General features: G+C 40.9%; 2 protein-coding genes across 6 annotated transcripts in view; one reads left to right on the plus strand and one right to left on the minus strand.

Annotated features, from left to right (window-relative positions):
• Window positions 1-2,491, plus strand: part of Vcl (vinculin) — a 99,717-nt gene extending 97,226 nt beyond the window's left edge. For 2 of the 3 annotated variants that reach the window (XM_021202925.1, XM_029541743.1), the window contains exon 21: window positions 393-2,491. In XM_021202925.1, the coding sequence (XP_021058584.1) occupies window positions 393-539 (147 nt within the window). In that variant the 3' untranslated portion in view covers window positions 540-2,491. The remainder of the gene's footprint in view (window positions 1-392) is intronic. The other variant, XM_021202924.2, reaches the window with a different exon arrangement.
• On the minus strand, window positions 2,474-22,603 carry Ap3m1 (adaptor related protein complex 3 subunit mu 1). 3 transcript variants are annotated; one of them, XM_029541744.1, is made up of 10 exons: window positions 22,292-22,602; window positions 17,357-17,545; window positions 15,342-15,617; window positions 14,510-14,681; window positions 10,511-10,648; window positions 9,419-9,504; window positions 8,463-8,596; window positions 7,201-7,408; window positions 5,941-6,085; window positions 2,474-5,490 (listed from the first exon to the last, which is right to left on the minus strand). In XM_029541744.1, the coding sequence occupies exons 3-10, from the start codon at window positions 15,612-15,614 to the stop codon at window positions 5,390-5,392; spliced, it is 1,257 nt and encodes a 418-aa protein (XP_029397604.1). In that variant the 5' UTR covers window positions 15,615-15,617; window positions 17,357-17,545; window positions 22,292-22,602; the 3' UTR covers window positions 2,474-5,389. The 3 variants fall into 3 exon arrangements, with proteins under 3 accessions (XP_029397604.1, XP_029397605.1, XP_021058730.1); XM_029541745.1 differs by lacking the exon at window positions 22,292-22,602 and adding an exon at window positions 22,044-22,249; XM_021203071.2 differs by lacking the exon at window positions 17,357-17,545 and having other exon boundaries at window positions 4,543-5,490; window positions 22,292-22,603.
• Window positions 22,604-22,753: the final 150 nt, after the last annotated feature.

Here is a 22,753-nt window from a genome sequence, read left to right on the forward strand (position 1 = left end):
AAACAAAACAAAACCCACCCCAAGCAATCTAGGTATAATATATAGCATAAATTATTGATGGATTTTATGAAGAAAAATATCTTCAAGTAAAGAATGCTAAGATGCTGGAGGGGGAGTCTGGCATACTTGGAAGAAAAGTGTTACAGGTAAAGGACATAGCAGGAGTCCTGAAAGAACACCACCTTTCAAAACCAGGAACTAGTGCATGTTGTCAGCCATACAAAGACACATTGCAGTCATTGATATACAAGCCAAATTGTATAAACATTGCTGTTTATATAGTTAAACCACCAGTGAAGCAGGAGGATCTGGTACAGGGGCTTAACTGCAGTCCACTCCTGGCAGCGAGTGCTGCGTTAGGGACTATAGTTAACAGGGCTCTTCTATTGCAGGCCACAGAGATGCTGGTTCATAATGCCCAGAACCTCATGCAGTCTGTGAAGGAGACCGTGCGAGAAGCAGAAGCTGCTTCAATCAAAATTCGAACAGATGCTGGATTTACTCTGCGCTGGGTCAGAAAGACTCCCTGGTACCAGTAGGCTCCTTGTCAAACCTGGCTGCTACATAAACCTCTGCTAAGGAGAAGACAACCATCTTGAGTTCCAGAAGCCATTCAGAGTTGTCAGGAATGGAAAAATCAATCCCTGGTTTCACACACCAGAAAGGAATGGGGCCTCTTCACATAGAAAACATTTATACTCTTGTCATGGACACTTTGAAATGTGTCTCTCTATAAACCCTGTACTTTCAGTTACTATGTGCACCCTCTTCCATGGATTTTACAGAAGCTCAGAATAAGCGTGAACACTAGCAGGAAGCCCTGCTCTGCCCCGGGGGGGACATTTCTGTGTTTACGGTTCACCAACCTCCCCCCCCCCCCTTTTAGGCTCTTAAGACCTAGAGCTGAGGCAAGTCTAAATAACTATGCTTCCAAAGTTATTTTGGGTTTTCCCCCTTGCTGCTGACCCTGCCTACCTTCTTTGGGCTGTGCATCATTGCTGCAGGAAAAAGTGGTCTCTGGAGAGTTCCAGCTTGTACGGCCTGGATTCATTTCCTGCTTTCTCCCAGTGTAACCCTAGTTCCTCACAATGGAAAACCAACTTTCACTGTTGTGAGGAAATCATTTTCTGTCTTTACCATGCCACTAACTAGTATGTGTTATGGAAACTTCCTGTCTCACATCCTGCCTTGTCTGGTTGCCAAGGTAACCATTCTGTAAACACACTGGTGCTCTCTGCCACTAGAGGGGCAGAGTAGCTGGGGTGTTATCCTGCCCATCCTCCCAGTGGGGCCACTCCCAGATTTTCTATGCTTTGTCACTGCCAGCAGAGGTCTGTGCTGAGGCCTTATTCTTAGCTCTTATTTTCTTTAATTTCTGAGCTGAAGAAATTTACTTTTAACCAAATCATACTAGGCTTTGGCAGTCTTCTTCTATATGCTTCTTAAACAAGACTTTAAAGATACATAGGTATGTGTTTGTCTGTAATCCCTCCATCCCCCACTTTTTTTCTTTTTTTAAAATTTTGAGACTGGGTCTCTTTATGTTGTCCAGGCTAGTCTTGAACTTCTGTCAGCCTATTAGCTCCTACCACCACACTTGACTTTGCTTGTAATTTTGAAAGGTTCATTCAAAATTAAGACCTAAGAATTAGGGCTTGCTCCTTAAGAGACTTGAATGGAAAGGCAATCTTGTCTGAAAGGTATTTCTTGTGTAAGGGAGAATAGCATTTGCAGATTATACTTCTGGTGCTTCTAAGGAAAAATCAGTAGGAACTATTATAGTTCCCAGTTGCTTTTAATCAACTACAACCAAGCCTTTTTTAATCCTTCCATAAATACAAAGTATTCAAGAATAATGAGTATGGTATCTATTTATCAGAAAGGCATGTTTCCTATCGGGCAAAGTTAGTGTAAAAGTGATTTTCCTTTTTTTGCATTTATCCTGGCTGTACAAGCATTTCCCGGCATACAAATGCTTCTTTCAGAAATCAGGAACCAGATGTGAATACAGGAGTGAGACCATCTTCCTGGATGTTCTTCCCACATCTAGTATGTCCAATCCCAACACTGAACTTGTAAATCTTAAGTTGACCCTGAATACTCAGGCTCCCCCTATTTCCTTTTGCTGATAAAAGATTCTTTTCAAAGCTCTCAGCAGATCTGTATAGTTGCTTACCTGATATAAATGCATATCAATGCCTTTAAAGTATGAATCTATGCCAAAGATCATCTTTTGTTTTACTAAAGATTACTTAGAGGAACTAAGAAAAATCATGTTTGCTCTCCAAGTTCTTCCAGTTCTGGAGACACATGTCTGCCAGATGTGCTTTCGAGTGTCAGTGCTTACAGTACAAGGAGGCAAAAGGAAACAGTCCCTGAATGACTTAGAGATGCCACTACTAAAAACTATGTTTATAAGCTAGGACTTATATGCAAATGTTTCTGCCTCTTCTTTTGTTCTGTTTAAAACAATAAAGTACATTTATATGAATAATGCTCTAATTGAGGTTATTTTACTAACAACTTTAGGTCAGACTTCTTTTGTATTGAAGCTAATTCCCAAGGTCTGGAAACAAACGGCTTTATTCACTCCATAAAGGAGTTTTATAATAGTGTAGTTACATAAGAGGGTCTGCGTGATCAAGGACAATCTTGGCAACAATTCTAGCTAATGTATTCTTATACATTAGAAGGAGAAGAAATCACAAATTACCAATGGGCAAAGCAGCCAAATGTAGGTCACCTCCTGGCTAGAGACATCCTAATTTTAGTAGAGACCACCAGTGTCCCTTAAAAAGCTGAAGTTGTGAAATGTGAGGGACACTTTTGTTTGTTCTCAACCCCAGTACATAGCTATGGGTGTGAGGCAGAACTAGCTTTGAGGACATAGTCCTCCTCTTGTTTGAGGAAACACTGACTAAAACAAAAAACATGCTTTTTGCCTAATTTTCTAGAACTGAAGGAGAAAAAGAAAAGGTTAAGTAATACCACAGGGTAAACTTATTGCATTGACTTACAGAATGGACAGCAGCCTGTGTCCATGGCTGCTGAATAGACTCGGAAATCCCTGTGTGCTGTTCACCTTGTTTACTGTTTGTGCTGCAGAGTCTGCAGTTAGTTGTATTTTTAACCAGTTGCTTTTAAGGACAATAATACCAGCATATTTCCAGTCTTCTTCTGTAGCACCATTAGGAAATGAAGCTACCAGCCGAATTCCATTGGGGGGGGGGGGCTACCTCACACAGAAAATAAGTATCTCTTATTTACTCTTAGATTATGATTTCTTAAGAACAACAGAAACAGGAGAATATGCTGGATTACCCAGAACTCTGTTTAAAAAATATTTTAATACTGGGTATTCCTGGGTCTATATTTAAGTGGTAAGGAAGATAGCTTTGATCATTTTTATCACGTGGTCTGTTACCAGAAGATGAATGGTTATAAATATGCTCTATTCAGGAAGAGGCCTCTTGAATGTTCTTCAAGCAACTGTAACATTTTATGATACAGAAGAAACTGATCCAGTGCAGCCAGCGTTAATACAGCCTGAATATGAGAATATTCCATCAACAATCAAACTTAAAAAATCATTTGGTTACTCTCATTTATTGACATGATAGCCAGAACTAGAGAAAGGACTTATTAGGTTCTGTCAAATTAATAAATACAACAATTTTAACAGTAAAAGAATTCAGTCTGCTTAGCTATTTTAGCAGAAATTCCTGGAAACAAGTCTTAGACAAGAAGATGCACAAGAAAGAAGCTGTGCGGACTAGGTATGGTCGTGAGATAAAGGATGGTGAAGAACTAAAACTGGTGTGATTGCTTTTGATGTGAAGGAACAAGATACTAAAACTAGAACTAGATAACCAATCTTAGTCAAAGGGAATATTTTATGTTTTGACTTAAAATATAATTGTCAATCTGAGATTTGTTACTCAAGAAAAGTCTACTTGAAGTTTTGCAACAGTTGGCATTCTTATTAGATGGGGGCCACAGCGGCACTGCTGCTGCATTGTTGGCATGCCAACGTGGAGTGAGCCTAGGACATGACCTAGCATGGTAAGGAGGGACAAAGGATGACAAGGCAACTAGGAAGGGCAAGCACTTTTGTCTTCCTCCATTTTCTTTTGTCATTGAACAAGGATTTCCAAGTGAAAGATGCAGAATGGACTGAGTCACAGACTGGCTTTTCAAGCATAAAGACCAATTAGTATAAATGGTTACTGAGGACTCTGCACTTCAGTGTAATGTTCTTCCACTTACACAGTACAGCAAAGACACTTAAGTGCTTCATTCGAATTTGACAGAAGTTTGGAGAAGTTCATCACAATAGTCTTGAGATATATGTAGTATGAAAAGGCGCTCCCCCAAATGCAGGGCACACAAGCAAATTCAACTATTTAGACAGAAAAAGATAAAAGATTGAAAAGAGCAACATAGTGAAACTCATGATTTCCTTCTTTAGCTAAACTAGGGTTTCAAGCTAACTAGGTTAGTGGCATTAAATAAAGTTTTAATAAAACATGAGAATGGCAAAGGTTTTGCTTGATTTTCTTTTACTACTTTGATTTGTTTAAAATCATTAACACCTGTGCCTGCAGTAACTTGCTAACAACAGTAGTGTTCCCTTTCATTATCTTAATAAAGTATTTGCCCTTTTGATGCAAATGATTTGATTGTGCTATCTAACAGCTAAACTAGTGGCCAAGATTGATGGGATATTTACTGCAGCAAGGTCCTTGTAAATCAAAATCTGAGCTTTACATAAAACTCTTATTTATAAAAAATATAATACCAAGTACAGTGAGAATGGAGCATGGAGCTGAAGTGCTCCCTGCCAGTGCCATGTGGAAGTGGCTTTTGCTACAGTGCTTGCTTAATGGCACAAGTGAAAAGCTGAGTAAGGCAAACACTTGAAGAGGCAGTTTTCTGTAAACTTCTTGGGGTGGGGCAATCTCCTCTCTTGGGACAGACTGATTGAGATGGCTAATATCAGAAGGTGTGACACTTGGCTGCACCTGACATATCACAGACTGAGACAGTTCCTGCTGGTAGATGAGAGCAGTTTGCTTGCTTTAGGAGAGAGGTTATCACTGTAGCCTTCTGCTTTGACTGTTATAATGTGCAGCATTCAGCTGGTAGCCCCCATGGAAGAAATCATCTAACCCTTTTCCTAAGTGAAAAGATACAAAATAAGCTAAGTCTTTAGAAAACTTTCCTTAGCTTAAAGCTCCTTAAGAACCCTACATCAATTACTAAGCAACTTTGTTAGCAGGGTAGCTTGACACAAATGCTGTATAGTATTCCCACCCACTTGGTACCTAATAGTAATAAATTGCAATGACACTTGAAAAACAAACTGATCTTGAGCAAGTTTGGCCTCTTCTCATGTCCTCACTTGGAACTTCCCAGCCTTTGTGACATATTTGACTCCTTTAAATGGCTTATACTTCTCACCATACATGTCCAAGCGGTTCACTTTTAAGCCTGTGTCAAAAAAGAATGAAACGAATCATTACTACCAGAGTAATAATGCAGTACTTGTTTAGCAATGAACACTGTGCCTTAGATGTGACATTGCACAGTGCTCCATTCATCATGTGGAAACAACATCCCTTTTCTATCACCCACACGCTGTACTCTAGGGAGCATGGCCTTAGTTAAGATGGCCCTGCGGCCAGAAACATGCTTACAAAACTAGCTAGTTCCACTCTCTTTGAACACAAATGAGGGCTTCTCTGGCTCTTAAATGAAGGTGAGGTGAGGCACGTGTGACAGAAGGGCATGAGATAAGTTGTGTTCTCAAATGGCTGCTGTCTGGAGACCAGCTACACAGAAGGCAAACTGGAGCTGCTGCTCCTTCTAGGGTAGAGCTGTCAGTACTCTTCCAAACTCCTAGCCCCAGTATCCCCTAAATGCCCAGCAAACATATGTTACCTGAAATAGCAAGCTGCTGGATCTTGAACTGTATGTTGAGGTTTGGATTCTCTTCTGGCTTGGGTGCTCCTGACTGTAAATTTACTAGTCCTTTAAGACTTGGGAGCTTTTGTGGAGTAATTTTGCCCACATCCCATGCTAGTACCTTAAAAAGACAAGAGAAAATAACTGAACTGTGTTAAAGACATGCTCAGAGGTTGACAGATGCTATATACTACACAAAATGAAGCAGTGTCTTAGAAAACAGGAGAAGCCGGGACTAGACAATTGGCTTATGTTCTAATCACTAAACGTTCAGTTACAGAATCCATAGCAGAATCACTGTGTGTGGGACTGAGGATGACTCCAGCTCAGCTGGAAGGTGAGAATGTGGACTCGCCTGCTCACACTTAAAGGGTAACAGAAAGGCTCTTCGAATTCGTAAGATGTTACATGTTTTCTTTTTTACATTATTTGTATTTATATGTACATCTGTGTCTATATTAGTTTGTGCATGTTAGTACAGAACCGTCGGAGGCCAGAAGAGGGTGTCAGATTTCCTGAAGCTGGAGTTAAGGCAGTTGTGTACCTCCCACGTGGTTGTTAGGAACCAAACTTGAGTGTTCTACAATAGCAGTATATGTTCTTAGACACTGAACCATCTTTCCAGCCCCAAGGTTAGAGGATTTTTATTTTTTAAGGCTCTATGTGTAGTGGCCCATGCCTTTAACTTAGGAACTCTGAAAGTAGAGGCAGTAGTATCTGTGAGTTCCAGGCCAGCATGGTCTACATAGCAAATTCCAGGGCAGCCAATACTACATCAAGAAACTGTCTCAAGCAAAACAAAAACTAAAAAAAAACAACTACCTAAAAAATGTTCTATGAGTTTATTAAAAAAAAAAAAAAAAAAACAAAAACAAAAAAACCCACACCTCCTCAGCTAAGAGTGGGGCACATGCTTTTACCTAAGTATAAGGCAAGGCAAGTGGCTCTGAGCCAGCCTGGGCTACAAGTAAGATCCTTCCATTCCAAACACAAACCAAACCAAACCAAAACACCTTCTCATTTATCAAGTACTCTATTCTGCTGAAAACTTACATTTCCTACATAAGCAAGCAAGGGAGCTGAGAGAAAATCATCTTTCTAGATCTCTGAAAACCCTTTGCTAGAATCTTGTGTAAACAAGGCAAGGGCCCTGCTCCCTAACTACTGTGACCTCCACCCACAACCACAAAATAGACTGCAGAACACTTGCTCATTCTTGTTTCGAAGTGCCTGTACCTTGGTCACTGGATCAAATGTATAGCTGCCTTGCGTTGGTGTCAGGTTCATATTCAGCACAACTTTGGGCATGTGAACAGTTACTGTGATTCCTTCAATCGTTTTTCCCATGTTCTGTTTCGGTCCAATTGTTATATCAAACCTGCCACAAGAGCTGTTTTCCTTAAAGCTGATACTGTGTTTCACATACACTGGTATTGCCACTAGACTAAAAAAAGACACAGAAAGATACAAAAGTACATTATGAAAGGTATGGGACAACTCCAGATGTAGTGTATGTCCTATGATGTCTGTAACTGCCATAGGGTCATATGCCCTAGCAGATTAGGCCTATGCTCTAGGGTTGAGGGCAGCAATGCTCTGGTACCAATGTGCTAGAAATGTATGGGTTAGTAACAAATACATAAGCCCAAACAGAAATCTCCTTCAAATACCAGACACAACTGGGATAAAGGGATATAGTTAAAAAAAAAAAAAGAGAAGGGGGGGAGGGCGGGCGAGCGAGCCCATTAAAAGAATTTAAAGGCACTAAGAAAAATATTTTCTCAGAAAAAAGTTTCAGTTTTTTCTAATTACCCAAATGCTTTCTGAAATTTTAAGGGACAAATCAACTATAGCTGATAATATTAAACTGTTTAGAGCTCAATGCAAGTTGAATGTGGTGGCACACAATGATCCTAGCACTCAGAAAGCTGAGGCAGGAGGAGTTTGAGGTAACAAATAAGATACTGTTTTAAAAACAAGAACCACTTCAACCCCCCAAACTCAATGTAGAGAACAGTGACTTGAAGCAGGCTGTTTAGGGGATGTTTTAGGGTATCCTGTCTTGTTAATTTACAGACCATAGCAGACTAAGGCACTGAGTTCATGGTTTGCCTAGGTCATGCACAGTCCAAAGGCTTGGTCTTAGTCATAGATTTTTTTTTTGTTGTTTTTTTTTTGTTTTTTGTTTTTTTCGAGACAGGGTTTCTCTGTATAGCCCTGGCTGTCCTGGAACTCACTCTGTAGACCAGGCTGGCCTCGAACTCAGAAATCCACCTGCCTCTGCCTTCCGAGTGCTGGGGTTAAAGGTGTGTGCCACCATGCCCGGCCACTACTTCTCTACACTTCCAGGTTCAGAAACACTAATTGTTTTGGGTACAAAGTTCTCATTAGGTCTCCAGGTGAGCCACAGCTAAAGAAGCAGCTAAAGATGAAACAGCAACTGGGAGTTCTATTCAGATTGTCTGTGTTTGCAAATTCTGGCTGGTTCGTCAATTTACTTTTGTGAGCTGACACGATACGATATGAGTCGGAAATTTCCATCTGGAGGAATGAATGACAAAACTCTTTCAGACTCCCAGCGTTTGAACCGGATGCATGGGTGGAAGCTGACATCATCTAGGAGCCTTGGGTTCTGTCAGGAAAACATAAGCCATATGCACAGATAATAAGTCTTATGACATAAATATTTACATTAATGAATTATATATGTTATGAATATTATGAATATACTCCCTAAGCCATTGTAAAAGCTGTGCAAGAATTTATTATAACATCAAAATCACCTTATAGCTCTGTAACCTTTGACAGTTTGCAAACATTTTATACACATTACTTTACTTGAGGTTATAAACTATGGTTAAGTAAGCAGCACTTTCTGTATCCTATCAATGAAGACCGAGCTTCAAGAGAGTCAAGAGATGCTGGGGACAGAGACAGAACCAGGACACATTTCTCTTTGCTGTTTGTAGCAGTGTGTCATGCTGAATCTAAAATGATCAATGCTCCTTTACATAAGCAAATAGTCAGTAAAAACAACAATGAAGATACAAAAGCCAGACAGCAAATCTTGAGCTACTTCTAGCACATTCTAGGTAAAGACCTCTTTTTGACCTTTCCATCAAGGCCATGTTCAACACATCAGTTACTGTCTGATAAGCTGGCTTGGAATATTTCTGAGATAATCCTTTGTAACCTAATATACACACTCCAGGGCTGGAGAGATGACTTAGTAGGTAGAGTGTGTTTGCTACCAAGCCTGAGGATCTGAGTTTGATCTCTAGGATCCACATCCTGGAAGTTGTCCTCTGATCACCACATGTCTGCCCTGGCAAATGCATGCCAAGTCAAACACACACAAATACAACATAAGTAAAATTTTATTTCAGCAATCATATCATTTAGCATTTCAAATGTATTATGCTTACAAGGAACTACAGAACAGCTCAAAGCTTACCATGAAAGAGAGGGAGAGATCAGGCATTCCAGACAGCTTAATGCAAGCATCAATGACCCCTTGAATTTCTGCAAAGACTGTAGATCCTAAAGAAAGAAATAAAATGCTGATTACCTGAATGGATTTGGGTCTTCTCTAGAGCTATCACTATATCCTGAGTAATGGAACACTCTGGTTGTGAGAACCACAGGTTTTGCACCTGACAGGTGAGAGGACAGAGGATCTATTTGGATTTATTATACTAGTTTCAACATCGTTTCTCACTGGCTACACCTAACTAGCTAGAGTGTAAGTCTAAGAAAGATGAAACCTTTAGCGAGTCAATCTTGTAAGGATTATTTGGACAGAAGTTTAGAATTTAAAGATGAAGCAGGTTTCACATAATATGGACTAAGCTGTAGGCTTAGGTTATATTGGAAAGAAGACAAGATTGTACCTGTAATTCATCGTGTCATCCATTCCCCTATACCAACTAGTTGTATGATGCTGAGCAGGTTACACAGTTCTGAGTCTCGGCTGCTTTATGTATAAATTGTAAGGATACAATGAGATATTTTAAAAATAAAAATTTATTATTTTAGTATTTACCACCAATGTTTTCTCTGGTTGAAACCACTAGAAGATGCCTTTAGCAGAAGTATTGTACAAAGTGGAGAAGCGTGGATATGTAATACCTGTCAGATGAGTAACTGCAAGGGGAATTAAAACATCTGGCAATATCTCAACTAGTGGCTGTGATAATTATATGTAACTAAAAGATTTATACATCATTAGAAAATGAAAGTTTCGGGCTGGTGAGATGGCTCAGTGGGTAAGAGCACCCGACTGCTCTTCTGAAGGTCCGGAGTTCAAATCCCAGCAACCACATGGTGGCTCATAACCATCCCTAACAAGATCTGATGCCCTCTTCTGGAGTGTCTGAAGACAGCTACAATGTACTTACATATAATAAATAAATAAATCTTAAAAAAAAAAAAAAAAGAAAATGAGTATTTCTCTGCTGAAAACTTCCTGCCAAGGGATTTCAGTTTTCAATTCAACTTGTGTTAACTGAAGTTCTTTTCCCCCATAAGACCACATGTACATAATTACCTGATTTATCTATAATTGCATCTATCTCTTCAACTACATCAAAATAGGCTTCGTTGTTTGTGTACTTTACTCCTGCTCGGCGCCATGGGATGTTGGATAGCTGCCCAGTGGGGAGTGTATCCCCAACATTACTACTGCCTAGAAATTAGAAAAGAATAAGGCAAAGTGGGTGTGTGCAATGGTTATTAGAAAAGTTATTATGAAAAGAAAAAAAATAATGCTTTAGCTTCTACTTTAATGTTTGGATTTTCCTTCATAGCCGTTGTGATGGGCTCTAGAATTGCTGGATATATATTCCACATAAGAGGCCAGAGATAGGCCATGGGCCTTCCTGTCTACCTGTTAGACCAAGCATTCATTTATCTTTTGCTTCCTGTTTATTAGTAGTAATGAAAGGAAGACTGGCTACTTCACACCCTTGCTGGCAAGAAGTCTCTACTGAGAAGACTTCAGAACCTGGCTTTTGGGTATTCAGGGGAATTCTACAGGAGGGACTGCCCCGATCTGTGGAGTTCCTAGTCCAAGAACATATTTTTTGTTTATTTTCCCACTTTAACATCAGTAGACTACTGAGAATGTAGTTCTAACATGCAAGGCCTTATTCAATTCCCAGCATAGCAAAAATAAAACAAAGCAAAACAAACAAACAAAACCCAATACCTTTCTGAAGGTTAGTATACCTTTTTTTTTTTTTTTCTGAAATATCATTAACGTTCAATATCTGACTAGCTTCCTGGCAAACAATGTATGTATGGATATCCAAACAGAACCCTTTCCACTGTGATTTACTAAACCGTTTGTTCAGTTTACATTTTAATGTAAAAGTAACACATGCTGAACAGCAGTAAAAGGCAGTTTATAAAACAAGTCTGTTTACTATTACTAACATCAACTACCACTAACATTTACGCAGGTTTCTTTAAAGAAATTTCCCCCATAAGTAGCATTTACCAATGTTTCTATTTTGGTAATTCTGCTTTCTGTACACTTGCAAAGCTGGGAGTAGGGCTCGACTTTGTAAGCCCAGCATTTGAGAGAGGGTAAGAGGGCAAGAGCAAGTCTGAGGCCAGCCTGGTCAGAGTGAGATGCAGGCCAATCAGGGCTACATAGGAAGACCCTGTCCTCATAAAGCAACAAATAAAAAACTAAAACAGGATGCAAGACAGGTAGCACAATCCTACAACGCCAACACTCAGGAGGCTAAAGCAGGAAGGTTGCTAGTTCAAAGCCAGCCTGAGTTCTTATGAGGACTGTCTCCATAAACAAGACAAAAGCACCCCAAACAGAAACTATGGTTTCAGGGCTGGGGACGTAACAGGCAGAGTGCTTGCCTAATGTGCATGAAGCCTTTTGTTCAATGTCCAGAATTCAATGGTGGAGTGTACACTTTAAACCTAGCACTTGTGAGGATGTGGAGGCAGGAGGATTGCAAATTCAGTCATACTTGGCTACACAGCAACCCAATATACTCAAATCTAGATTAATTTTGAATGACAAGGAATGCATGCAGTCCGGGATGGCTTAGAACTGCGGACCCTCCCATATCAGCCTCCGAATTGCTAGGATTACAGGTGTGTCACTGAGTGTAGCTAACAAAGCTAACTATAGTCTATTTATTGTTGGTGTTCCTGTCGCCAGCCTGTTCCTTTGCAAGAGTTTTAGAAAAACACCGCTTTAATCATATTTCCCTGTTCAGAAACCTTCAGTGCTCCCCCGCTTGCTTTCTGATAAAAGCTAAATGTTTTGCTCAGCCCTGGCAAAAGTGTTCTCCCATCTCAGCTCCCTGCTGTGGACTAGAGGCCTGGCCATCCCATCAGCCCAGCTTCAGCTTCTCCGTGTACCCTTCAGTGTTCAATTATTAACAGCTCTACTTCTGCTACAGGGGCTAACACAGCTAAGTCTCCCATTTTATGTGTATTTTTCTCATTAGTGCTTTTATTTCTCTATCTTATTCTACAATCTACCGATTCTGCTGGGTCCTGTGCTGGTCCTGGTCCTGTGGCCACTTGGTAGTTCAAGAAAGATTACTTCAACTATTGAACTACTCTTTGGTATGTGTACATAGGTGTGGTACTAGGAAACAGAATCGGGGCCTTAGTTTAATAAGCAAGGCTCTTCTCTACCTGTGACCTCACAACTGTTCTCCTTTAGCCGCCCTAGTAGCTGGGATTACAGATGTATACCACCACATTCAGTATGAACCCATTCTCTTTATGTCATCAACCCATGTTATAGTTTTACATTACACATCAATAAGTTTTTCCTACCAAATACATTTTTTTCTTAAAAGTTAAAAAGTATGAAATTGGTTGGAGAGATGGCTCAGTGGATAAAAGTGCTTGATATGCATACATGAGGACCTGCCAGATCCCAGCACCCACATAAAAAGATTGGGTGTGGCTTCGTACACACCTGTGATCCTAGCACTGTGGGGGTCGAGGCAGGATGGCTAGGGCTTGCTAGCCAACGACCTAGATCCAGGCTCAGAGAGACCTTGTCTCAAAAAAGGACTCAGGTGAGAGCTCAGAGCACAACCCTCCATGCACACGCACACACAGGTGAGAGCTCAGAGCACAACCCTCCGTGCACACGCACACATTCATCAACACCTCCATGCATATGCACACACATTCATCAACACCTCCATGCACACGCACACACATTCATATACATATTTGAAGATGTATAAGACAAAAATAAGGATGGCTTCTTAGCTAAAAAGATAGTCAATGTAAACATTTTAGCATGTTTCTCTTTGCAAATATTTCTATCTATATATCTATATCTAACAGTTTGTGCTGTTTCCCCCACCAGACATACTTAGTTTCGAGAGATTTACGGTGCCTCACTACAATGTCCATGAAATATTAAGGTACACTTTAAAATGTTTAGATATTTAAACTACTTTTCCCAGAGTGTAATTCCTTGATGTTAAAAGGACAAGTACAGATGCAGCTGGAGTGGTATATAGCATTCTATAAGAATCTTCCTTTAGAAGACTTTTTTCCTTTTGGATTTAGTCCTATTATGTAGCTCTGGCTGGCCTGGAACTCATTCTGTAGGCCAGGTTGGCCTCAAATTCTCCTGAATGCTGGGATTAAAGGCTTGTGCCATGAAGCCCACTTTTTGTAGATGACTTAACCAAAGAATGTCCTGAATATACTCAATTTCTAGGTATGGCACACAATTAAACCCAACTGAAAGCTTACTTAAAATAAAAGCACACAGCCCAATTCATGAAGTCTACTAATAAATTAATTTTCTATTCATTTTATTAGTTTTTCTTTCTTTGAAGTACTGTGTATTGAACCCAGTAATAGGAAAATGAGCTATATCCTAACCCTAAAAGTCCTTTGTCCTTCAAGACTGAGCCTGTTTCAATAAACGAAACAAAATGTATTTCTCGTTCTATATACCGAATTGGCCTTGAACTTAGCAATTCCCTGGTTAGCTTCCTAAGTGATATGATTACACATGTGAACTACCCTGACCTTATATGATCTGATTTTGTTATTGTTCTCCACCCCCAAAAAGAAAAGGGGGGTCTGGTCAGAAGTTACTTCTGTAACTCCCACACTTTGGAAGCAGAGGCAGGAGGATCGATAGAAGAGGGAGGGAGGGAAGAAAGTGGGAGAGACAGGGAAGAAGGGAGGATATACAGACTAGGTGGCCCAAGGGTCCTATAACTTGACACACAAACTCAAGCCTCATGCTTTCTGTATAGGCAGAACCCTGAGCCCCTTGAAGCCTGGATGAGAGTTACAGAAGTTACACACGCTATGGCATGTGTGCAGGCATGCTTTCATGTGCACCCACACACCTAGAGAGAGAAAGAGAGGGAAAAAGAAAAAGAACGGAAATATACATCCATTTAAGCATTATTGGTAACTTAATTTTGGCCAAAGTAGACTACCCTAATAGTCTGTCAAATGAGCAAAATGAGCTGTTTATACAGTTTCAATGGATCAGTTCCTAGCAGAGTGTTTTCATTTTTCATACCTGTAATAGAATTGACGACAGAACGCAGAATTGTTGGTGGTTTAATCAGTTCTTTCAAAATGTTAGATTCAGTAGCCAGTGGGAATCCATTGTCTAACATCTCTTCCAAGAGCTCATATACTATGACCACATTATCCTTAATTGCAGCCTCTGAACACTCACCAAAGTAGTCCTAACAAAATATTCACGATATTGAACAAGAGAAAGCAGGGAGGAAGGCTTGCGTTTATATAATACCCTTTGTTCTGAAGAGTGAACTAACAGTAGCTTAACTCATGGTTTAAGATGCCAAAAATATATAGATTTGAAAAAATTCTCTATGGGAGTCCTAAAATTTCTCTTCAATATTTTCTTATTGTATTTATATGAAGCTGATTCCTATTACATATCATGACAGAAAGTACTGAGACATTAATCTGGAATGTGAGCTATAAACTTCATTTGCCCTCATTATCCCACACTCAAACACATACAAAGCTTTAAGCTATTTGGTTTATTCATCATATAGAAAATAGAAAACAGAAATATAAAGGAGCTCGTGATAATAAAAACCTTGTGATGATCCAGAGAATGCTTAGTGGAGGGCACTCCTGTTTCCTCATGATATAATTAGCCACACATAAAAAACAATGAGCAGAACTGCAACGTGCGCTACTATATACTCTCTGCAAGTGTTTATGAGATTATGTTTAGTTACAAAGAGAAGTCAGACAGTACACATCAAAATTTAAGTAACAAATGAAAGCGTGTGTGTGTGTGTGTGTGTGTGTGTGTGTGTGTCTCTTTGAACTATCTTGGGTGATTTAGTTACAACAGTTTGACGGATACAAACCTGAAAAGTGTCAGCAACTCGATGCAGAAACTCAATTACAAAGAGAGGTGGCACTTCGGTCTGTATCACAGACACAAAGAAGAGCTTATCCCGGTAGATACTAATGAGGTAGTGGTGAGGTGTTGAAATGACAGGTGGTACATTTTCAACATCAGCAGCTTTCTCCTGAGCTTCAAAGAAATAGTCACACACTGACTGGCTTACAACGCTCTTCCAGTGTTTTTCTAGAAAGATGTCGCCAGAGCAGTTGATAAGAAATAGACTGTGGATCATTTTCTGTGGAGGAAAAAAAGGGGGTTATACTTACTGTACACTGAAAATGCACAGTTGCAGTAGACTGTAATTAATGCAGACACTCACATCTGGACAATGTACAGCAAGTAAAAGACTTTGGAGCACTCAGCCCTAAACAGGAGGTCTTTTTCATATCCCTCCTCTCAAGACTCAGGGAACTATGTAGAAGAGGCAGAAAAGAGTCCAAGAACCAGAAGTAGTGGACAACTCCAAGGAAAGAAACAGCATCTTCCAGGCACAACAGAGATGATACACATATAAACTTGTAGAGACTCTGACACCACACAAAGACCTCCACAGATTCAAACCAGAAAAATCCCAGGGTAGAGAAAGGGACGCAGACACCAAGTCCTACCCCTAACCAAGCTGTTTGCAACTGATACATGTTAGGAGAGGGAAAACTGTTTTTCTCCAATAGCGTATCACTGGGCAGGGCAGGCACAATCCACAGTAGTTGACAACACGAGGATGACTCTGCACGCTCGCTTGTGTGTGTGTGTGTTTATGTACATTTTGTTTTGTTATTATTATTTTTTGTCTGTTTTCTATTTGTCTTATTTTCTTTCTTCCTTTTCTTTTCTTTTTGGAAAGAGAGGACACAAAGCTGGGTAGGTATGGAGGAGGGAAGGACCTGGGTAGGGGAAGGAGAAAGATTATAATCAAAATATATTGTATTAAAAAAATTTCTTGTCATATTGCCTTGACATAAAAACCAGATAAAGGCAATGGAAATAATAGCAGACTAAGATCACTTAAGAACACAGATGGAAAAGTTATTAATTCTAGAAAGCAAAATTCAGCAACAAATTTTAAAAAAAATATGATTTATTCCAAGAATGCAAGTTTATTTAACATAGGATAGTTAATCAGTGCAATATACAATATATGCTAGTTAGTTCTGTTAACTTGACACAACCTAGGTAAATCTGGAAGAGAAAGTCTAATTGAGGAGTTGCCTCCATTAGACTGTTCTGCGGGCATATCTGTTGGCCATTTCCTTGATTAATAATTAATGTCGGACCCAGACTACCATGGGTGGTGCAATGCCTAGGCTCCTGGGTGATGTGAGAAGCTAAGCAAGCCACTAAGCAGCGTCCCTCCTGTTTCCTGCCTCTGCACTTTCCTCATTCCCTGACCTGACTTCCTTCAATAAGCATCTGTGATCAGGATGTATAAGCCAAACCCTTTCTTCCACAAGTTGCTCTTGGCCGTGGTATTTATCATACTCACATCTGGTGGTGATATCACTATAGATGCTATAGTCAATGTGCTGTCTGGCTTCATTTAAAAGGAAGAGTTGAAGGATATGTTCCATATAGAAACCAAAACATGGGCTGGAGAGATGGCTCAGTGGTTAAGAGCACTGACTGCTCTTCCAAAGGTCCTGAGTTCAAATCCCAGCAACCACATGGTGGCTCACAACCATCCTTAACAAGATCTGACGCCCTCTTCTGGAGTATATGAAGACAGCTACAGTGTACTTATACATAATAAATAAATAAATCTTAAAAAAAAAAAAAAAAAAAAAAANAAACCAAAACATGCTCTTGTTTTTATGCTGAGAAAGTTTAACTGATTAGAGTAGAAACAAAAGAAGTGACACAAGTTATGTCAAACCACTAGCCCCCTGGATCACAGTGGCACTCCATTACCACAACACTCTCTAAGACAGGTGCTTGTTTTGACTGGTTTCTTTATTTCAGGATTATATTTCCACTCACTTTCTTAATCTGGTGAAAAAGTCTTTCCAGGAAAGTTTCCACCAAAGTTGTTTTTATTGGCAGCAGTTCAGGCTTCAGAATACTGTGTAGTCAAACCAGCCATTGGATTTACTGTTGTCCTTTGTGCTGATGAGAGCGTAACACTTCCAGCACTCGACAGCACTTGGCTTTAAAACCTATTTTAACCTCCTATAAGAAGAAAAGAGATCTTAATTTTTCTATCCATATTATGACCAATTGCCTAATGTATATAAGAAGCAACACCTCATGAAACAGAAAAAGAATTAGCCTATTTCTTTAGCCACTTATGCTTTTAATATCTGCAGTTATGTTGTTCCCTACTTTATTGAATTCTCTTAGGAAACTACACGGGGACCACCACCACCACAAACTGTGTGTGATACATGACTTCTGAATTGCAAACACACCCATCAGAGATTTGATTGTAGTGTAACTGCTTCATGAATCCTCTTTATGTGTGCATTCTTCCTGACAATTACAGTAGTCAAAATATTCTTGGAAGGTAAGAGTGTCTTTTTCGTTTTAGATAGTCTTATGTTGCCAAACTCATGGCCTTAAGCTATCCCTTGCCACAGCATCTTAAGCAACAGGAACTACAGTCATCCACCACACCCGAGGTTTCTTCTACACAGAGCATAATGGAGACACAGAATGGCCTTTATACACAGTGAGAGAATGGGGGATGGAAAGATGTTTAGGTCAGTAAAGAGCCTGCCATGTAAGCACGAGAACCTGAATTTGGATCCCCATTGCCATATCAAAACAGGAGGTGGTGGGTAGTTCCTTTCTGTAACTAACAGTGGAGTAAGGGGCTGGGGACTGTAGCGTGGAGACAGGCTTTCTGGCTAGCTATTCTAGCCAGTCAGTGAGGCCCAGGTTCAGTGAGACTGCCTCAGGAAATAAGGTGGAGAACCACAAAGTCACCCAACTTAAACCTCTGATCCACACACACATGGGGACCCCTGCAGTTGCATGCACCTACACACACACACACACACACACACACACACACACACACACACACACACGCATGTACATGTACACAAATAAGAAACGAGAAGAATTTAGCTCCTCTGATTCTCAACCAGAATCTTAACCATTTTCCCCCATTCAACAAACTGTTCTATATTTATATATTAGGCATTGGGGGGATATGATAAACTAAAAATTTCTATACTTTTATTCAGTTGCAAATACAAATACAGTAAGAAGCAACTCGTATGATAGGAGAAATAGAGTGAACTATTCGAATCTTCAGGGTTTACACGTACAAAGAGACACATGAAAGAAATCCAAAACAAAATTTGCAACTCTTAAGGTTGAAGAAATGCTGAAAGAAAGGTAAGGCTATGAAAACAGTCACTGGGCACCGGCACGGCTTGCCTTGTTTATTGTTCTTGGTGTAGTGTAAACTCATTTCCCACATTTTATTTAATTTATTTTGAGAGGAAATATGCAAATCTGATTTACATTTCTAGAGAGATTATACTATGGAAATTGGATAAGAAGGCACCAAATTATGTGACACCAGTTAAGAGATGAGTGATGGATCAGAGCTGGAGAGATAGATGGCTTGGCAGGCTAGAGAACAAGGCTTGACAGTACCCTTACAACTGTCTGTAACCCTAGTCCAAGGGGATCCAGTGCCCTCTTCTGGCCTTCTCAGGCTCTACCCTAGTAGGAGCCTGTACTGGAAGGTTAACAAGAGAATGGAGTAAAATTAACAATGAGATTTGGACAGGCTTTGAGAAAAAAAAAGTATTTAAGTCTGGGTATGTTTTGCAGAAATAAGACAGCTGAAATAGTCCTGGTCATACATAATTTGACCCAATTCCTAATACATTTGACTCAAATGAGTACATTCACTGTATTTGATTGAGTCTAGTCCTTCAAAGAGACTGATATGTTGTTAATGGGTATTATAAAGAGTTAGATCCAAAGAAATTATGAACAGAGCAAGAAACATATATGAAAGGAAAACCAGTATTTGAATAGCAAGGAAGTGGAACTAAAAAAGGAAAAAAAAAAAAGCCTAAGATGGAGCTGGAGCAGAATTTTAAAAATGGGGAAGGGTTGTGGGAGAGTTTTAGTATCTGAAGTGTATTTATGCATTTCTAGGAGAATGCTACACAGAAGTCAAGCTGTGAAGATTTAAAAGGACGAGTAGAAGTGTTTTTCTCAGATTGGAGATGGCTCAGTGATTCAGAGCATGTACAACATGTTCCTACAGAAGATCCAGATTATGCTGGGCTTGGTGTCGAATATCTTGCACTTCAAGGGAAGAGGCAGGGGGATATCGGTGAGTTCGAGCCCAGCCTGGTCTACAAAGTGAATTCCAGGACAGCCAGGGTGGTTACACAGAGAAACCCTGTCTTGAAAAAAACCAAACAACACCAACAAAAATACCAAATAAAATACACCCCTAAAACAACAACAACAACACCACCACCACCACCACCACCACCACCACCACCACCACCGAACCCCTAACTCAACAAACAAGCAAACCACTCAGATTCAATCCTAGCACCTGTCAGGCAGATCCAGCTCCAGGGGATCTATTGCCTTTTGTTTCCATGGGCGTGGCACTCATGTGCACACACCCACATACAAACATAATAATACAAATGATAAAAATAAACCCCAAATAATACAGAAAAATAATAAAAATAAATCTCAAAAAATGTTTTACAATTTTCCTTTTTAAATTTTCCTTTTAATCCCAAGATAGGCTTTCTCTATGTAACCTCGGCTGTCCTGGAATTCACTCTGAAGACCAGGTTGGCCTCTAACACAAGAGTCTGCTTTCAGCCGGGCGTGGTGGTGCACGCCTTTAAGCCCACCACTTGGGAGGCGGAGGCAGGCAGATTTCTGAGTTCGAGGCCAGCATGGTCTACAGAGTGAGTTCCAGTACAGCCAGGGCTTTACAGAGAAACCCTGTCTCGAAAAATAAAAAAAAAAAAAAAAAAAAAAAAAAAAAAAGTCTGCTTTCCTCTGCCACCCAAGTGTTGGGATTAAGGCATATGCCAAGAATGCTGGCTACCAATGATCTAACATTTCCAGTCTTTTACCCTCAGCCAGTCATACTGTTCCCTATAGATTGTTTGATAAGACTTTATTTTTCAATAATTTAAATGTGTATTAGAGTATGGGTTTGTGCATGTCAATGCAGATCCATGAGGACCAGGAGCGGACAGTGGATTCCTTGAAGCTGGAGATACAGGGGGTGGGATTAAAACCACTAAGGACCTGAGTTTGATCACTGCTTCAGCAGAGGACCAGAGTTCGGTCTCAGGCAGCTCACAACCCAAGTTTTTTAAACTTTAATTTTATATGTATTTCTGTTTGTATATGTCATGTGAGTATAGGTACTTGCAAAGGCCGGAAAAGTTCATCAGATTCCCTGGAGTTATTGGTTGTTAAGAGCCACCCAGTCTGGGTAATGGGACCTGAACTTGGGTTCTTCTGCATCATCTTCCACACAAATTAGAAAAAAAACCCAAAACAACAACACCTGCCTATTTAAAGTATATCTATGTATTATGCATTAAAAAGGGGTTAACTTTTGCTGCTTCACAAGTAGTTTTTTTTTTTTTTTAAGTTTTTATTTTATTTGTATGGGTGCATATGTATCTGTGCACTGAGTGTGCAATGCCCAAGAAGGCCAGAAGAGGGAATAGGATTCCCATGGGACTGGAGTTACAGACAGTTGTTAGCCACTGTGTGAGGGCTGGGAATTGAACCTGGGTCCATCAAAAGTGCATCTAGTGCTCTTAACTGACAAGCCAGCTCTCCAGCTCCAAACCTTTTTTTTATTTTATTTTTTAATCCATTCTGAGAATCTATGATAGTCATATTTGATGTGATCGGTGATCTTGGTTAAAGTAATTTTAGTGATAACTCAGTAGGATGTTGGCAACGGCATTGCAGTGTGGTTCTTAGCTAGAAGCAGCAAGTAGGTAAAACAAAGATAAGGAGACTGAGATGGCTCATCAAAAAAGGTGTCTGCTAGCAAGCCTAAGGACCTGAGTTTGATCACTAAGACCCTCATGGTGGAAGGAGAGAATTGTGGCCCAGAAGTTGTCCTCTGAATTCTACATGTGTATTGTGGCATGCAACACGCATACAACAAACAAATAAATGCAAAAAAAAAAGTTTAAAAAACAGGAAGACACTGAGAAACAAGATAATAGCAGTGGGACTCTCTCAAAAAGGGGGCACGTTTTCTTCTTTCAATACAGAGGAAGGATTTATATATTTGTCGGCAGAAAATTCCTTTTTTTCCTGTGTAATGTGTTTCCAAGTCAAATTCCCAAATGCCACAAAACAAACAAACAAACAAACAAACGTTTTCCTGTGAGAACGCCGGATTTTTACAGTGACCCAACTTCTCAACTAGGAAGCTCAAGCTTCAATATCAAACAAATCCACGGCATCCAATCAGCCCACCCCTCATTATGTTTCCATACTCCAGGCCACCTTTTTAGTTTACAGCCCTGTCACCTGTCCCCTGAGAAGCTGCAACACCCTACTCACTGTTTCCCCATCCCAGGACAGCTCATGCAGGCGCCACCCTATAAAGAGACCGTTCTCTTTGCTTCATCAGGGGACTTGCCCTCTAAGGCCAAACCTGGGGTCCGACAAATTCAAGTCGTCGGTACTCCACCTCACTACAGATGACATTTCCCGTGCCTGGGGTCCAGGGTTCGAGAACCCTACGTGGCAGGTGCACCGCTCCCTTCCGGCCCAGCTGGCTAGAAAGCCCGGGCGTGCGGGGCAGGCGCGGCCCTGGCGCACAGCAGCGAGGACGCTCCTGGAGCCCAGGCTAGAGTCCCGAGCCGGAGCTATGCGGTCTACTCCCCGGCTTTGGAGAGGTCTCCAGCCCGGACGGAGACTCCCCGCCCTCACACTCACCCCGACACCTGGGCGCGTCAGTGATTCGGTGCCGGGTCCTCTCTGCACCGCAGCCGAAGCAGCAGAGAATGCCGCGAGGACCCCGCGCTCGGAGTGCCCAGCAGATTGCCTGACTAGCGGCCTCAGAAGCGCCAAGGAGGTCGGCGGGACTAGAAAGACACCACGAGCGGAACGGCGTTCAGTGAGAGGCACGGTGTCTACAGATGAAGATCTGACTCTTCCACATTACTCAGGGGCTGGAGGGACAGGGAGACTGGCACTCCCTGAGCGCAGGCGCTCACCCGCAGCCTAACTCCGTTTGGGGTCCCTTACCGTAGTAATCGAGGTCCTGGAGGGAAGCGCGTAGAGCCAATGGTGATGGACTAGAGTCACGGATTGGGCGGAGCTTGGAGAGGCGGGGTTTAGTGGAAAGAGGGGGCGGTGACGAGCGGAGGGGCGGGGCCACCGGGCTGAGGGGCGGGA

The sequence above is a fragment of the Mus pahari genome, chromosome 8, assembly GCF_900095145.1.
Source record: "Mus pahari chromosome 8, PAHARI_EIJ_v1.1, whole genome shotgun sequence".
Classification (NCBI taxonomy): domain Eukaryota; kingdom Metazoa; phylum Chordata; class Mammalia; order Rodentia; family Muridae; genus Mus; species Mus pahari.

Excerpts from the sequence above, each read along its gene's own strand:
- Ap3m1 (XM_029541744.1), bottom strand. The coding sequence starts at position 15,614 with ATGATCCACAGTCTATTTCTTATCAACTGCTCTGGCGACATCTTTCTA. Across the intron at positions 10,649-14,509 it reads TGTCGTCAATTCTATTACAG|GCAGTAGTAATGTTGGGGAT; the intron begins GTATGAAAAATG and ends TCTAATTTCTAG. Across the intron at positions 7,409-8,462 it reads TATCGTGTCAGCTCACAAAA|TCTAGTGGCAATACCAGTGT; the intron begins GTAAATTGACGA and ends GTCTTTTTTTAG.